Source organism: Necator americanus, chromosome V (genome assembly GCF_031761385.1).
Source record: "Necator americanus strain Aroian chromosome V, whole genome shotgun sequence".
Lineage (NCBI taxonomy): Eukaryota > Metazoa > Nematoda > Chromadorea > Rhabditida > Ancylostomatidae > Necator > Necator americanus.
The window spans coordinates 12,763,996-12,781,682 of record NC_087375.1 but is presented as its reverse complement, the minus strand read 5'-3'; the positions used below and the strand labels follow the sequence as shown (position 1 = coordinate 12,781,682).

The following is a 17,687-nucleotide window of genomic DNA, read 5'->3' as shown; positions in this document are numbered from 1 at the left end:
TTCTTGAAAGTTCAATGCTGGTTTGTGTCTCGTACGAACTCCTCTAAGTAATTGAATGTACGTTTGAATCTGAAAAGTTTTTCACCATTCATTTCTATTTCTTGGATCAAACGAATTGTAGAAAGCGTACCTTTTGAGCCATTTCTTTGTGATCCCACGGGAATCAGTGATAATGACTCGCTCTTCCATGAGGTCTGGTTTCACCAACAGAAACATTCGTTTCGCCTACAACTCACAACGTGTTCGCATCGAATGCGAAAACAGAAGAAAAAAGAAGCTATTTCAAAAGTAACGAAAACTCACGGATTTTGGTCCGTGATTCGCCCCAAACATGGATCGTTTGAATTTGAGGTCCAGTCTTATGACGTTTCCTCGTACGACTCCTTCCTCGATTAACATCAGACCTAAATTAATTTGATAGGATAATCAGTTATGATGAGCTTCGACGGTCTGATATACATCTGTGCGAAATTTTATTATTGCTTGCAAAGAGTAGATATTTTACGAGAACTGGCACCCATCACTTTCTTTTCAAATTGATCGGTGTTCACTATCAACCGGTTGATAGGAGAAGGGAGTGTTGGGAGGATTTGGTGAGTTCTTCGTTCTCGTGCTTGGTTTACTGTTGCAAACGAACTCCACCACTTTTTCTCACTTATGAAGAGACAAACATATTCGGGACTACATTTCCCATAGATGTCACTCTCCGTTCAACGTGTTTCAATCCTGCTGGACTTCAGATGCTAAGCAAACTCTACCGTATTGTGACGATTGTCGTTTGAGCTATTGCAAGCTAGCTAGCTAGATATCTCGTGCCTCTTCGTTCTCTTTCCTTTCTACAATCAGTTGAAACAATTATCTTTATGCCTTTCTGCTTCTTCTAATTTTAACGAGTCAAGCATAGACAGAGTGAGAGGTGGATCGATATTTTCAAGAAGCTGTAGGATTTCATTTAAAAAGTCATTCTCGTGGATTCTTTATCGTTGCTACCTCCTTTCTAAAAAGAGCTCCTTTCTTTCCCTCAGAGGTTGATTGAGTGGAACTGACTTTTTTACGAATTTAGGACGAGCAGTTGATTTCTGGGAGACTGGAGTTCTCGAAATGAAACTTGGTTCTAGTTCTCACAACATAGATGTGTATGAGGATAATGAAGCAAAGCAGATCCAAGAACTGTAGGAATGTAAAATTCCTAAGATTAGTCGAAATAATAGGGTAATTGTCGTTCCATCGATGTGTTGGTCACACAGAAAAAAATTATTAGAGGGCTTTTCTTCTTAATCAACCCAAAACTTTGCCTAATTGGCACTGAAACGGACTTTGGCATCAGGAGAAAAAGTGGCTGTGGAACTCTCCAAAATATTTAGCCCATAAATTTGCTGAAGTACGGTACTGCTGGCTAATGTTGGGAAACAAAGCATTTTTACGACTATCCATAAACAACAGTTGTATGCTGCTTTTCTTCAGCTGAAAGAAATAAAATAAACAGTTATCGACGTCATTGCGCATTTCTCTCTGTCTCTTGTACTTATGAACTATTTCACAGAAGGAATTTCCATCCAATAAATACATTAATGCAAGCTAAACAAAAAAACTTTTCTAAGAAAGATTTATAGAAGAATTCAACTCAAACTCTGTTTTCCTTTATTGAACTTCGTTTATGCTTTTTGATTCATTCATCTAAACACTAATAAGGAAAGGAATAACATTAGCAAATTTAGCAACGTTTTGCCCATTTAATGTGTACAGGCAAGAAGCTCGGTATATTTTTGGTTGATAAATAAAGAAAGAAGGAGTGGTAATGTTATCCTACATGTTTTATATTGGGGAAATGTGTTCCACATAGTTCTTCAATTTTATTTTGCAATGCATAAAACTTAATTAATCTACACCTTAAAATTAGATGTAACATAGTGAATGAGAGGTTTGGCCACGACTTCACAGTCGATGGCAAATCTTTTCATCCTTTGGTGGTAAAAACGTTATTACCAGACGTCACTAGGATGATAAAAGTGCTGACTTGATACATGGCACCTGCAACTCATCGTAATGGTTCGTAAATTTCAAGCGATTCTAAATTGAAGTCGAACATGTAGGTGCATCCCATACGGATCAATCCAGGTCGTGCGCTTTACCGGATATCCCATGGTTTGCACTTTCATTGTGTGAAAGTGGTACTGTTTGTCCTTCCAGCACAGTGTCAAGTGTACGCGTAGAAATGCCCGATATCCATGTTTGACGTCTAACACAGCCAATCATTAAGCTGAGCTATCGGATAAGAGTTCTGTGTCTCAGTGCTTAACTGCTCTATTCATCTGCTATTTTGCGATTCTCTCGCGTTACAGCGAACCCGGCGTTGATTGGCTCAGTTTATACGGAGGCCGAAGTGAGGAGGAAGCAACGAGGAGGAGCACACAACGACACGGGGACATTTGTCTGGACGCTAATTATCATATGTCCCTACGAATAGCAGTGCAGCTAAATGTATCCTAGCACCCCTGTTGTTGAATTCGCAAACTACCAAGGGCGATCCTAATTGAATTTCGGATGTCGGTGAACAGCGTGCAGGACAGCGAGCCGACGAGAAATGCTGCAAAGTGCGCGGGACCAAAGAGTTTCTGGATTACATTTCCGCTATGCCCCAAGCTGTAGTATTTAGTTCTGCTCCTTCAACCAATTTCTTTGAAGAACCGCGCGTCCAAGCTGTTTTTTTTTCTAAAGGGCACGTCCCAGATAAATTCCTGGGAAGTAAATGATTCCATTTAAAGACAATTTTTCAGTTCCCTTATTTCACGGAGATACAAAAGTCCAGGCAGCTTTGAAACAGGCGTTGACTAAAGTTAGAAATATTCTCAGAAAATCAAGAATATTGTCTGGAAATTTTCAAGGAGTGCAATCTAATCTAATTATCCGTAGATGGTATCTTCTTCGGATTCCTTCGAATTTCTTCATGTGACTTTTTCTCTCCATTTCCGATGCAAAAATTACAAATGTTGGCTATGCAGAACTTTACGACAACAATTTTTCCATGATTTCTCAAAAGTAATCCCTTTTCTTCTAACTGAATCAAGTTGAGATCCCCACTCTATTAACAATTTGAATACTACTGAGATATTATAATTGGAAATTCTCTTAGATATCTAGAAGCATAACCGAAAGTGACATTATCATTCCATTTTTCAGCGATTTACCTGATTTCTTACTATTTCTTCTTCACTAACATAAGACAAGGCCTTACCGTAACCTACTTGAGTTCACCTCATATATCTTTTTACCTAAAATAAACTTTCAGTCTTTTTTCTATCAGTCTAATTTTTCATCTTTTCCCTCAACTTTTAAGTCAAGATCAACTAATAATTGTAGGTAATCAATCAATGTTGTTTCTTGGCTCGTATATTCTTGAATGTTTGCATTTTCAGGGGATAGAAAGTAAACAGCACTTGTTTGTTTGCTAAGCGTGATTTACAAATACAGGCAAAACCTCTTCCTTCGGAAAAAAAACCATCACTCCTCAATTATTCCTTCACTTCAATGAGTTTCCACTTCTTCAGTGCTCATTATTAGCAGTTAGTCGTTCATTAGGCGAAAATTTCTCCCTCATCAGACAACTTTTGTTTTCAAGTTTGGAAGAACTCGCATGGGACCAAATTCCGAGGATATAGGATGGAAGTGGAAGTCTTTGATTTTAGCATTACAACAACTGGCTTGTGAGACGGCACGTGAGCCTCGGTGGAAGAGCAGTTTTTTGTTCTGAATCACTGCAAAAGTGCACTACACTTCACTTTTGGGCTTCAAGAGTTTGAAGAGAAGGGTGGAATTTCACAAGCTTTACGTCCCAAAATGGTGCTTGTAGGAATTCATCAAGAATGCGCTTAAATAGTTATCCCGTACATTTTAATATACACCTTAAAAAATATTATATACTACGAGTAAATGACACGCAACATAAGTTTTAGGTAGACTTTCTTCCATTTCTCACATGAAGAGAACTGTTCTTCAATGCGTGAAGGCACATGGCATGTGACGCCGATGTTTTTGCTCAACTCTCCTTGTGTCCTCGACGGGTCTGAACGAGATATGCTTCGGTTCCTTCGGACCTCGTTCCTACACGTCCACCCATGGGAGAATATCTCTGGCATGACATCTCGGACGTCTTTGATTTCGTCGTCCATCTCATTCGAGTCACTACACAAATGTATAGTGAATCGATTTCAACTGTCAAAAAAGAGCAATTTCCTTTCATGGAAACGCTGTGAGTCAGATTAAAGACGAGGAAATTGAATCCTGAACAGAAGTTCGTGTTTGTGAAGAAATGGGTCGAATAAGACAGCCAAGTTTTCGTGTAGGGGCTTCGCAAAACGATGAGTAACTCCTATTTTGTTAATTGGAACAACTCAAATAAGAAAAACAAGATATTTATGTTTTCTTGTTATGTTCTCAACGAAAAACAAGATAAACGAATTTCGAATTGTGTACGATATTCCAAAATCCTTTTTAAAAAATTGGGAAATTTTTCTAAGTCAAAACTTGAGCCATGAAATTCGTTGAACGTAATGTTCCTAAAGAATTTTGTATTATATTATTTCTTGCATTATTCAGAAAAATGTATCAAGAGGAAAATATCAACAAAGGGTTCGTCTCCATTAATAGTTATTTCATACACAATTAGTAAAATTTTCCGTACTTCATCCAAAGTGGATGAGTTACCAGTTGATTGCTTTAATATTATGGATTTACTATGGTTATCTGAAGTTTTGTTCAGCATCCTTTTTCATTATTTTGCTTCCCAAATAAGAATACTTTCCATAATTAGGGACTCCGATTTCTTAATGAGAATTTACGGACGGCTAACTTGTTTTTTATCTTCCATTAATAGCCTTTCCCGAAATTCCGTCATTTCATCACTTTGCATTTATTTCGCTTTTTTCGTCATTACGGCTGTTCATGAACACTTTATTAATTCACCATTTCCCATTGTTCGACGGTTTTGCTTTTTAGGGACCACAAAAGGCGATAGGATTAATAACTGCTATTAAGTCATTTACCGTCCCATCGTTTAAGTAAAGCAGTGGCAAATGTGATGCTGAATTATTTTATTTCAAAAGTTCAAAAATTCTAAATTTTATTGGTTTTTTTAGCGTTTTGAGCTTAACTATTCTGTCTGTTATTCTAAAATGTGAACGTTGGCAAGAACCTCAACAGTTGTGACAAAATCAGTACAATCTCCAGTATAACCCCTAAGTTCCTGAACTCTTCATGTTGTTTTTGTCGTTAGGATAATATAATCTGAAATCTCTCTCAAAGCTATCGCAAAACCTATTCATTAAGTTCCAGTAACTTAAGACCATAGAGATATTCCGAGCACGAAAATCCTTACATCTTGTCATTGTTAGTGCCGTTATTTTGAAGATTTTCGTTTTTCTAAAGTCACTATTGCATTTTAGTACAAACTCAAACTCTCCGAACTTACCGTTATTACTAACTGACTCAATAGCGACAAGATCATCACCATGTGTGGGTTTATTGAACTCAACAAAACCAGTATCCTCCTTGAATGGTTTGCTGGTCATGAATCCGACTTCGGAATGCACATCACGTCCATCATTAGTTATTGCCACTGTACTGCAATATGATACAAATAAATCCAAGCGTTAATACCTAAGTACTCTTTTTAATCTTTCTAATGGGGCGATTCCGCATCAGGATCGTTTCCAGAACTTCGTTTTCGTCTCCTTTCACTAAAGAAAATCGGAAAAAAATGATGGCATAGCCTTAAGGCTGAAGTCGATTCGTCATCGCAGCGAGTCGGGAAATGTGCTTCGTCATTTGTTTCGCTGCTAAGCCAACCACCCGCTGTCTTACATAAAGTATTCCAAAGTGGTGCTCGAATTATGCTAACGAATGCAATCCGGAATACGCATTCTAGTTTCTTAGGATTGTTCAATTGAATATGTTGCTTATTCTAACGAGTCCGCAAGGAGTTGTTCAATATTTACGGCAAATAGAACCGGTTTCACGTACGTACCTCACGTTCACCGGTGGCCGATCGAACATCGGTACATCTGAGATCTGCACCTCAAGTATCTCACGATATGGACCAGTTAGTGGCTCCGGAAAGCTGGAATGAAAAACATAGAATTGTTATTCCAGGCGAATACAATTAGCATTTTTGGTACAGGTCCATTTCTGGTACACTGCTGATATATAACTGGATAGCTGGTTAAATACCGTCATGCATTCTTCGAAAGTACTTCCGAACGTTTTACGGATTTAGCAGCTATTCAAACTCAGACCAAATTTCTCGAAAAAGTCTGTTGTCTACGATCACCGAGCAAATTAGTTCCTGAGTTTCTGTGCAGCCTGAATTTCTAAAGCGCTATAAAGTGTGAGAATTGCAAAAAAAATGGTTACCGAGGATGAGTTCCCCATCTAACGGCCCGAAACAATAGTGATCAGCTGAGTACTGTCGCTAAACTCAGGTCTCGTACACATGAACGCTGGCATTTATATCCGTACGCTGGCGTTACGCGAATTTGGGGAATAAGGCAGAGAGTTGAGTGTCTCGGGCGGACGAGGCGCGCGAATTGCGCCGTGCGCGTTGCGGTCACCCAAGTGAATATAGGATGTATTGATATGTGTGTCCTAGATAAAAATCGAGCTACCGAATACAACATAACTGGTATCGACATTGTGAGTATGTATCCTACTGTAATAATTTCACTAATGTAGCGGGAAAATCTGCGAAGCATAGCTGACTAACAATTACCTTATTTATGTGGGTCCTAAGAGTCCCATACAACCCAACAGGTCTCATACAAACCCTCCGTCCCACTAAGTGGTCATCTTTCCTGCCTAATGCATTCATGTGAAAAGGTCTTCTAAAATGCATTAGATACGTTTAAGCAAGTTTTCGTCTGATTTCTTCCACTCTGAAGTTTCCCTCTTCATCCCCTCAAAACAATGAAACTATGCTTAGCTGACAAGTTTATAGAAACGAGTAAGTAGTGTAACATACCGGTCACCAGCCGTAGTTTTGCATTCCCATCTGCCAACAAACCAAGCAATGTTGTCCAATATCGGTGGAAGTGTGAGCGGAAGTTCTAGAAGGATTCCCGGTGTAGGGGAACGGTATTTAAATATTCTATTATTATCAAATATATCATTCCAATTAGCTACTAGCTGTCAGAGATTTTACTCTAGTTTTCTATTGTTGCTGTTCGTAAATGAAGTGGTTTTGCTTAAGAAGCTTAAAAGAAATTATTGGGGTTTTCTGTTCGGCTATTATCTCTCCGAGCCGGAGAAATAGTGAAGTTTACAAGTATCCGCACAAAAATAACTTTCAAAAGCTGCAACGTCGTAGTCAAACCCACTCAATCCAGTATTTCGACAGAATCCACAGGAGAGCGCGCAATTGTCGGTGAAAAAAGGCGAAATTGGTCGAGTCCACGAACATCTTTCTTCTTCACGCCATCGTTTGCAACTCTGGTACACATCCTGACATGGTCCTGAACAGATACGAAAAGAATCATCTGTGAATCGCTACCAGTCTACTGCTCATCTTTGATCGTTTTGTTTTGTTGACTATGTGATCCGTCGCCTCTTTCGGCGAGTGTTCACGCACAAGGCCATTGAGCCCTACGGCGATACCTTCTCCTGAGAGGCTTCCCGGCGAAGATTAATTGTTTTTCAAGCGTTCGCAGCTTATATTCACAAAGCGATGCGGGGTGGTTCTTTTCATTTAAGAACACTTCTTCATAGAGCGGCTTGTGAGGCAAGGATTAAAAGGTTTTTCTTCGGACCAGAATTCTGGAGAATTGCTCAAGGAATTGTTTGATTTTCGACAAAGAAATGCACGGATTAAGCAAATGGCAGTTCAAGAAAAAAGAGAAAACAGAATACGATCATAACAGACGTACGAACGTATGATGCAAAAGCGTTTATGTATTATCCTCAGATATTTGGTACTTCCATTAAACATGAAATGAAATTTTTGGAGAAAAATGGTAGAATGGCCAGTTTTATATGTTCTTCAAAGTCCAAAAATTCAAGAAAGCATTGACAAATCCTATTGATTGAGAAGATTTCGAAAAATCCGGAGGTAAAGGAAAGTTTTAAACAAAAACAAAAAGTACACTGTGATAAGCAAAAGTATATGACGAAAATTATATATTACCTTGTTTTGGGATGGTTTGGGAAAAATTTATAAATGTATGACCAATTTGTTAAATTTCTTGAACTTTTTGGAGAGTTGAACAACTGGAAAAGAAAATATAGCTTTTTTATTTTCTGCTATCCTCCCTATCTTTTGGAGAAATGTTGAGAATTAAATGAATAGAACGTACTTGCACATTTCCTTCCCATCCACCCTTCTGGACATTTACAACGATTCCCAGTATAATGAAATATGCACGTTCCGTCTCCACATGAACTTGGATCCGTTAGAGAACAGAAGTCAATGACTGAAAAAGAAAGAAATGGAAGTTTGCATCGATTTCCCAGAAGACGTTATCCTTCTATCTATCTCTTCTTTCCCAGAACTGCGGTCCTCTTGAAATGCATCTAGGTGTTTTTTTTTCTCGACGGCGGTGATCAATGTGATTGATGTGCGGCTATGGTTTTCATTTCTCATTCGGATAGAAACGGGCATCTGAAGTGGCTTTCAGGATAGATGAGGGGTCTCGAATACCTAGTTTTTTTTTTGGGACGACCACCACCAGCTTCGCTTCAAACGCATCTGAAGAAGAGAAACGAGAATCGTTGAAGCGACAAGCAAGACCCCGCTTAACCACAGCCGTATCATTTCTAACTCATGGCATCATATGGCCAGTGTTGGGAAGAAATGAATTGTCAGTTAACGTGCTGGGAAATAAACATGGGTTATTGCCGAATTAGAGCAGATTCTTATGAAAATATCACTTTAAACTGATTAAGTAAGGATGAAAACTAAGCAAACATTAACCTCTCCTCCTATGCTCGTACTATACTGCGGAACTTCCGAAGTTGTCTTCTCTTTTTTTTATATGTTAGTATCCCGCATTTCACATGAATATTCTTCCTTTTTTATTTTTCTGGCAGATGTGTTCCGTTCACGTCACTCCTAGTTTATCAGAGTTTTCGCAGCAGTTTCTCCTATAATCCTGTTTCTTTCGGAACAATAGGGAATTTTAATATTTTATACTTTAATATTTTATTTTTTAATATATTTTACAATATATACGATTTCTGTGCTGTTCTCTTTCCCTTCTTTTTTCTTCCTCGAGCGGTACCTCGTTATGTAATCGGCCTCACACCAAGAAACATTTCCTATTCAGATAATAGTTGTCCATAGGCCCTACCGCTCGTTGTATATGCGGGGAAATTCTTTTTCTTTCTCTGAAAACGTTCACATTTGATCGCTCGCTGTGTCAAAATCATTCAAATCCGGGTGTGTCGGTCGAATTGACGCTTTTGGAATGTTTGATGGACACGAAAGCTGACAAGGCGAGGTCTCTAAACCCTACAGGCGCTCAATATTCCTAGCTTTCAATCTTTTCTGCTTACGCATATCTGAATAGAAAAAGCTGGAAACGCGAAGTTTTGCGGGCATGAGGTAGAGGAAAGTTGTGGATGAGGTAATAGTGACCTACGCCCGAAAAACTCGGAAACAAATCCTATGATGAGAATGTTTTTTTATAAAATGTGACATTGGTCTAAATCTATATAAAAAAGAAATTATCGGTATACTCAAAATAATACGATGACGGTGTAAATTGAGAACCTTTTCCCCATAACCCGAGAAAAATTACCTAGAAATAATTTGTCAGTGGCTTTGAGAAAAATTCCCTCGCATTGTTAAGAATAAGGGACAAAGTGTCTGGAGTTAATTCATCCGCTTGGGAAGCGCGACCACGTTCACTTCAATTCAGAATCGTTTGAAGTTTACGAACACGTAGTTTAGTAGTAGTAGTAACCAGCTCATACAGTGACTTGGGGGGATTAGCCAATGTATCAGGACAGTGTTTTTATCCTCCCACAGGAGTCTGGTACCAATTTATCGATCGCGGAGAGATGAAAGGCTTGGTTGGCACTAGGCGCACTGGCGGTTTCGGACCATCAATCGCGCCGTCACGGCCGAATCCCTTGCCGACTGCGCTACACCCGCCGCTCTCTTCTTATTAAGTAACTCGAATTGATCAAAATGAACGTGAATATTTCTCCATAGCCACAGAAATAAGCTTTCAAAGCACTATAATGCCTATGCCTTCAAAAAACTTTTCTTTCCACTTAACATCTGAACTTCGGATGTAAGATGTGGAATCGTGCAAGCAGTTGCGTTGTAGATTTTAAATGTACGCATTTTATAAGCTTTTTAACGTTTGTAAATGTGTCCAGTTCATTCAAGCACGAGTTCAACACGAAAACTCGTCCCAATTACGCGCTCCTCTTCTTTTGTGTGTGCTTATCGCTTATATTTCCGACGCTGAAATCAATCGATCATTGGTCTAGACATTTTCTTTACATTTAATGAATGAACCCGTTGATAAACAAATGAATTTCTTTACACGGACATGAAAAGGTGGTTTTTCTGGTGGAACAATAACCAATATGCTCTATATTCCCACACAGTGTAATCCTGCCGCATTTTCGGTACAATCGTACACGTTTTTCCATAAATCATCGCCACCATAAATCTTTTTACAGTAATATCCTTCCATTCTTGCTTACGCATTATCAAATAGAATCACTTAGGAACACGTTCTCCGTTCAATGTCATCGAGAAAATCAAAGAAAACACTAAAGAAACTTACCAGCTTTGGATGCAACTTGACTGTAGGCTGAGCGAGCGCTAATAGCGATCACCAAGAAGAGTAGCCACATTTCCTCTTGTGAAGGAGATTCGCAGAACGCTAAAATGGAAATCATGCGAGGTACTTCGGCGCGTCTGAATGGGATCAACGGCACAAAAGCAAAACCTGTCCAAGCCGCAAAAGCAACGCTATCAAAAAATCATATTCATGGATGTTATGATGCAAGAGAAGTCTCATACGAATGATATATGATAGGTTTCATCGTAATGAGTGTCGGGACCAGTTCTCGCTGCGGAAAAAAACCGTTGATGCAGCACATCCTCTCAAATAAAATTAATCCCGATAGAAGTATTGTATTTCAGTACTGGATCGATGAATTTTTGCAATGGAACCCGTCAAGCTATGAAGGAGCGACCGAGATCTTTCTTTCGTCGACGGACATATGGATTCCAGAATTTTCACTGTACTACAGGTAATGAAACTGTGAATGTGAATATGATTTTAAGTACACTGGATTTGAAACCAAGAATAGTTCATAAGTAAGAATAAGTGTTCATGAGTATATATATATATATGTGGAAATAGTATGCATGCGAAGATAAACAAAATTTCAGTGACCATTTTCTCGGATTAGCTAAAATTCTCCTGCACTTCTGCAGAAAGCTCAAGGAGAGGGGAGTGAAATCTTCGGGAATTAAATAACAGCATTCGTTCGTAAACACTCCAAGGTCATTCAACCCACAGGGTTACTGTACTTCTTACGATGTTCACAGTTCAATCGTCATATCAACCTTTTGAACGACATTTCTTTAACAGAAATTAGTTCGATGACCTTTGCCAAAACATTTTGCTTCGTTCTTTGATTTCGTTTGGAGAAATGTCCTGTATTTTAGACAAATAGCGCAGTGAGCCATCTTTTGTACTGCGCTACTAGCGAAAATCAAATCCTTGCTCTTGTTTTTTGTTCCTCAAAGCACCACGTAAATGTTTGATAGAATCCTCGAAAGATGCGCAACACAACACAAAGCAGCACACACTTTTTCTCCCTTTAGATCCAGTGTAGTACCTTTTTTAACATTTCGCTAAGAATTTGCAATATCCTCTGTTTCGCACTAGTAGCGAAAATCAGAAAATATTTTATGTTCCCTTCTGCTGTATTATTGTAGCGTACAATTATTCTATGAAAGTCTCTTTTTTTTTCTTTTTCATTCGAGAGATTCCAGTCTCTAGAAGGGTAAATATACTCTAATCCAAGTCGAGGCTAAGTTGGTTGAATAAGAATTTCGAAAACAACACAAAAATTGCTCCCCAGATTTAAAACAAAGGGAATATGGCGAAGAAAATGGAAAGAGAAGCTGAGTTTGTCTTTAAAGAAAGCATGAAGAGTGAAGAGAACTTCATCCTGAAAAATGCAACTGATGGAAGAGAAAGACTGGAATAAGGAAGTCTTTCCTTATTCCAGTCTTTCTCTTCCATCAGTTGCATTTTTCAGGAGACTTGAGATGAATTGTTGCTTTGTAACATCGACAGCACATCAATAGCAGGGCCAAAAATATCGCTCACTTTGGTATTTTCGGATGAGTTCTTGCAGGAAATTTTCCGAAATCGTTCCTATTAGAACAAATCTTCTGCGCTTCTATTAGGGCAAGCAAGTGAGATTAAAATGGACTATGGGTGGTGTTCAGTAAACAAAATCTGCCGACACTGACAATTGGTGCAATTACACAAATAACTAGTTCGCGATAGAAAAAAAGAATGTATGCCATGAAAAAAAATGTCTCCACATTATTGCTTCATGGGTCACTCCAGAGTTTTCTAAAGGAATAAAGAATCGAAGATGTTTACCCAGAAGTGCTGGCACTTTTGTTTTTACAAAACAGTTCTGAGAAATAGAGTCTTTCCCGAAGAAAAACGTAAGGGATGGAGTTTTTTCATACCAAAATGAGAAAGAGAGGCAATAAAGAAGTCGTTCCTCGTAAACGAAGAATTGATTTAAACGACAGTTTTTGGATTCAGTGTCCTAGAGTGCTTTCATTCGAAAGATTAGCGCAAATTGGGGAATCGCCATTCAAGGAAGGGACAGAAAATACAAATTACTATCGGAAGTTTTTCTGCGACAACTGATGGTGGCTACTCGCGGAATTGACGTTGACGTGAAAGTGTCGGAATGTCAAACGATCATGAAATGAATAGATACTTATTTCTACTATCCACAAGACACATATAAAGGAAGATCGTCCGTCAATCGTCATTTGTGGTGGTGATGATGATGGTGGTGATGTTAGCAGTTTGAATCCACAAGCCTCTATAAAACCGGATACACGAGATGTGTGTATACGGGAAGTGCAATAAATCTGTGCGAATCTAGCAAAGATAGTCTCTCGTAGACGGTTCTCGATTGGATCTGAGTGCTTCGAGTATGCTTGGTCGCTTTGATCGCTTTTATAGTCCCACTTACGTACAGTACGTAGAAGTAACGATTCGAAAAAATGTTCGATACATATGGAATGGTGTTGTGAAACAACGCTGAAGAGCAGTACGGCAATAAACGGGAACACTGCGCGCTTCTCACAACGTTTTACAGCAACGTATAACTGGTTTCGCTTGCTAGCCAATGTCGAACTGCAATTTCACTCCTTCGCCGTCGTCATCGTTGTATTGGCAGAAAAGAAACGATCATTCTTAATGGGACATGCGGTCATTTACGTCATCAACAATCGCTGATCGCGTCCTGCTGTGCTTAGAAAAATCGAATCTTATCCGGAAAACGTGAATTGGAACGATCAATATCGAGAGCAATAAAAGTTCTTCCTTTGTTTTTAAACATCCATCATACACACCCAAACTTGCTTCTCATCCCTTGTTACGCGCAGTTGACGGGAGGACTGTGGAGCGGCCTGGCGTTAAAAGCAAACAAGCAAAAATTATCAAAATAGGTGTGACAATCCCATGCTTTAAGTTTCAGGATGTTGACACCTTAAAATACACCCGAAAATATCGTTTGAAGTGCTTTTTGAAAGAGAGGAAATCCAGAAATTAATCTATTTCGGTCGTCTCCACATCAGAATTCTTAGCAATTTCACTTTTGGCAGCTATCAACGCCCTCCGAAGCTTTTGATGCTCTCTGAAAGAAAAAAAGGAAAAGGAAAAAGAGGTAGAATTTTAAAACAGAAGAAGTCTCATTTGGTAATTGAAGAGTTGAGAAAGATCTTCAGAAAACAATGCAATTGTAGAACCACAGATTAACATTATGCAAGTTTTCAATTAATTTACTCAGTATTCTGAGAAATTTGCAACAACACCAACAACTTCTGGAAACTTCGCAAAGGGGTTATCAATTACTTTGATAAATGTTGTATTCTTCAACGAAGAAAAAAACGCAGTGGAACAAGAATGGAAAAGGGAAACAATATTGAAATGAAATATTCAATGTATAGTTAGAAATTCAAAACAAAAGATAGAAGTTGTCCTTTACTTCGTTTCGAAATTGAATTTTCTGCAGAAATTGCTCGAAATTCTCCCGAATGCAAATCAAAATTGATGTGTCGAAGTCTGATGAACCTTCTAAAAATGATGGACTCTCCAGTTTGATTTTTTTTTTTTAATCTGATAAGCAAGTGGCGGAAATTTCACCTGTTTCCTTGAATTTCACCCGGAAAAGTGTAGCTTTTTATTTACCGAGTTACTACGAAAATTATAACGAACTAACATCTAGTAGGTAAGTATTACATGAAGTGCGAAAGCATGGAACTGAAGGGGATGGTAGTTGGTGCAGAAGACAAAGTTTTCCTAATAAAGAAACCTGAACTCGTCCACTTAAGTACGAGTAGACACTAAGTGGACCAGTTTCAAGCAGCATGTAAGTCAACGCAAACCTAGATCAAATGAAAGCGTAGCTCCTCATGAAGAGCTTCAAATGATGGTGTGAAATTCTCGAAATGTCTAATAAAAATTAATCAGAAATTGCAGAAGTACTTCTCTCTTAAAGTAAGATTTCAGTTTAAATTTTAACGATGCCGTAAAACTACAATCGAACAACGACATCAGAGTGAATCACACTGGACATGTACGCTACTACATACCGTTTTCGTCGGAAAGTCTCTGTAAACTCGATGTGAAATTTTTTCCTTTCGATACGTAAGTGAAAATATTTTTCCGACTTGATTTCCCATGAGAAATTTCTTTGCATCGTTTTATTTTCCTCACCGAAGTTTCGCTTCTTTTTCAGCCAACAATGCACTCTTCTTTTCGGCTCTTGGGCTCATTCTAATGACTCTATTAAGTACTCACTCTATTCTCCGAAACTCTCGCTCATTGACTTCTACGATAACCAAGAATGGGAGTTGGATACGGTAAGTGAGATATATCCTTTAATTATTTTTAGTAAAACGGTTACAACGTACTTTAGATACGTAGCACAGTGAAATCTGACGGATTTCTTTACGACTATTTGGATCCACCCCTATTCTGGGAGATGATCATTATTGATTTGGTGGTCGAACGCCAGAGTTTCTATTATGGTACGGAATTTACGGTGAAATTTCTTTTGAATTAAAATATGCACGGCATGAGCAAAATAATTTTGTGCATTCGAGGATATCAACGATCACGATGACATGAGAATTGTTCCCGTACGAGTCGGTGTCAGATTCAGAAAATCGAAGAAAAGAATGAGAATGCATTTGAAGAGTGAAAAGGCAATCTACAGCACAGACATAACTGAAAACGACAGGACATCAGTATGGGGAACTGTTCTCGCATTATGGTTCTCATAATGCTCCATGAAAATCCAACTTCCACTACCGTGGCCGAATTATAGGCGACGGATACATTGCTCGGTGTAGTGTGAGACATCGAGAGAGTGTAGAGAAGCAGGAAATATATGTGACTCATAGTGCTGAACGTCCACGTTCGGGAACAGTTCTCGCACAGCGATTTAGCTGTCTTAAACACGTAGAATTAGAACTACTGATATGTTATTACTATAGAAATGTGAATAATTCAAAATCTATTCAGTATTCAACCTGGTTATTCCAAGTACGATCATCACGCTTGTTGCTGTGATCGGTTTCCATACGCCAAGCACTAGCGGAAGAATGAGGTAGTCCTTGATTTTTCCGGATCTTGTCGAAAACATTGAAGAGTCGGTCAGAAGCGAAAAGTTCTTCATTTTCTTGCAGAAAAAGCACGATTTTCAATTGAATTGATTACGTCTCCGTAAAAACAGTTCCGGATTAATAAAATTCCGAGATGAGCCGGTGAACAGATTTGGTGCAGTCGCTAAAAGCAATCGATCCTTCTTGCCATTCTTTGATTGTTCAGCTTTTACAAACAGTTTTAAGACACTGCCCTCGATAGAACTTGTTTTTTTAATTGAATTTGCGATACAACGTCCTTCTTCTAAGGAAAGTCACTTTTTATCCATCCCTCTTCCTCTAGGAGACGGATGAAATAGAGTTAGGAATTATTGTTGAAGATTGTAGTGCATAACTCGACACGAAGCCTGAGCAATAGTTTTTATTTTTCCAATGAATTGCACTTACATCTTCTAGCAATGTTTTCAAACTGCTACAATAACACTTTTCCCCTTTTTAGAGTTCAGCAAATCGCAAATCCCACCTTTTTCTTCCGTCATATTATCCACCACGTATTTGGTAATTTATGAAATAAAATTAGATTCCATTCAGGAGCATATTTTCCAATTTTTCACACTTCAAGTAGATTTCTATCTATTTCATTCTTCTATGAAAGAAACATCCTAAAAACGCATATTTCTTCCTTGGATAGGCATACTTGGTTTTAGGTTACTTGGAATTTCGAAGAGTTCAACTTGGGAGCAAAAGGGCAGTGTTTTGTCCATGTGACATCATTTGGGAAAGGCATTCATCCGTGATTCCTTTTGCAAGTCAGCGAGAATTGATTTCAAAACGGAGGAACACGTTTCTGAATTCTGTTATGACGGGGAATTTCTGCAAGATTCGAAGTTTTGGAAAACGGAAAAGAGGTTGTAGAGGGAAACAGAGACGCCTTAGCTGAAATCCTCATAAATATCCAAACCTAATATTAATGGAGGGCACAATTTTTTTCCTCAAGCCAGTATTCCTGGAGCACAGCTAAAGGAATTTGAACCTTTTTTTGTGATTTCCAACGTAATATTACTTTTCATTTTGATTTTTATTATGTAATTAGTTTTTGGCCAGTTTGTTTAAAATTTATATATGGATTTTAGACTTCATTTTGCAAATTCAATTCTTTCGCAAGTGGTCCACACCTCTGCTAATTCTCAGAAAATCTTTTCTGGAATGCATGCATCGCTTCTCTATCTCTGCCCCAATGCAAATGACTGCAGCTAGGCTTGAATAGTTTTGTGAAATCCTGAAGTATCTAGGGAGGGGAAAACAGGTTTTTCACACCCTCTATTCGGTCGCGAAATCCACGCATAAAAAAATAGCTTTCACCAGGTCAACAAGAAAAGCGAAATTTTGCAGGAGACAAAATGAATTGATTGAAAAAGTTTAGAAAAGCTGAGTTTCAAATTTCAAATGATGTCTGTGATGCTCTTCAGACTTCAGAACCAGTTCTAGAAGACCGAAATAAACCGGCGAACAGTCAGTCACGCACTCAATCGATGACGTACTTTGTCCCCGCATCGATGTTCTCGTCGCGTCCGTACATGAGTTGACTATGGAGTATGGCTGATTTTTTTTTTTCAGAGATGCAAAATTCCGTCTCGGTATAATGACCCTTATGAGTATGTCCGTCATTCTTTTGGCAATAGTGGAGGATATGCCGAAATTCAGTATGTCCACTAATCGTAAAGGTCGTGGTTCTTTCTCGGGGATCCCTCTCATAGGTGAGTAATACAGTAATCATTCTGCATTATTGTTGGCCCTATAACGAGTT

The 17,687-nt window shown here is 38.6% G+C and overlaps 2 protein-coding genes across 6 annotated transcripts in view; one reads left to right on the top strand and one right to left on the bottom strand.

Moving 5' to 3' along the window:
* The window catches only part of RB195_013682 (uncharacterized protein), a gene marked incomplete at both ends in the record, with an annotated part of 31,954 nt that overhangs the window by 12,146 nt on the left and 2,121 nt on the right, over positions 1-17,687 (top strand). For 3 of the 5 annotated variants that reach the window (XM_064203622.1, XM_064203620.1, XM_064203621.1), the window contains 7 exons: positions 10,898-11,014; positions 11,147-11,256; positions 14,784-14,921; positions 15,013-15,136; positions 15,193-15,304; positions 15,801-15,885; positions 17,498-17,637. In XM_064203622.1, the coding sequence (XP_064059500.1) occupies positions 10,898-11,014; positions 11,147-11,256; positions 14,784-14,921; positions 15,013-15,136; positions 15,193-15,304; positions 15,801-15,885; positions 17,498-17,637 (826 nt within the window). Of the gene's footprint in view, positions 1-10,897; positions 11,015-11,050; positions 11,257-14,783; positions 14,922-15,012; positions 15,137-15,192; positions 15,305-15,800; positions 15,886-17,497; positions 17,638-17,687 lie in introns of those variants that run through there. The other 2 variants (XM_064203619.1, XM_064203618.1) reach the window with 2 other exon arrangements.
* Positions 12-10,854, bottom strand: RB195_013683 (uncharacterized protein; the record flags this gene model as incomplete). Its single annotated transcript, XM_064203624.1, has 9 exons — positions 12-69; positions 131-225; positions 304-404; positions 5,468-5,619; positions 6,023-6,115; positions 7,013-7,097; positions 7,368-7,502; positions 8,340-8,456; positions 10,785-10,854. 9 exons carry the CDS (start codon positions 10,852-10,854, stop codon positions 12-14), a joined length of 906 nt encoding a protein of 301 aa, XP_064059504.1.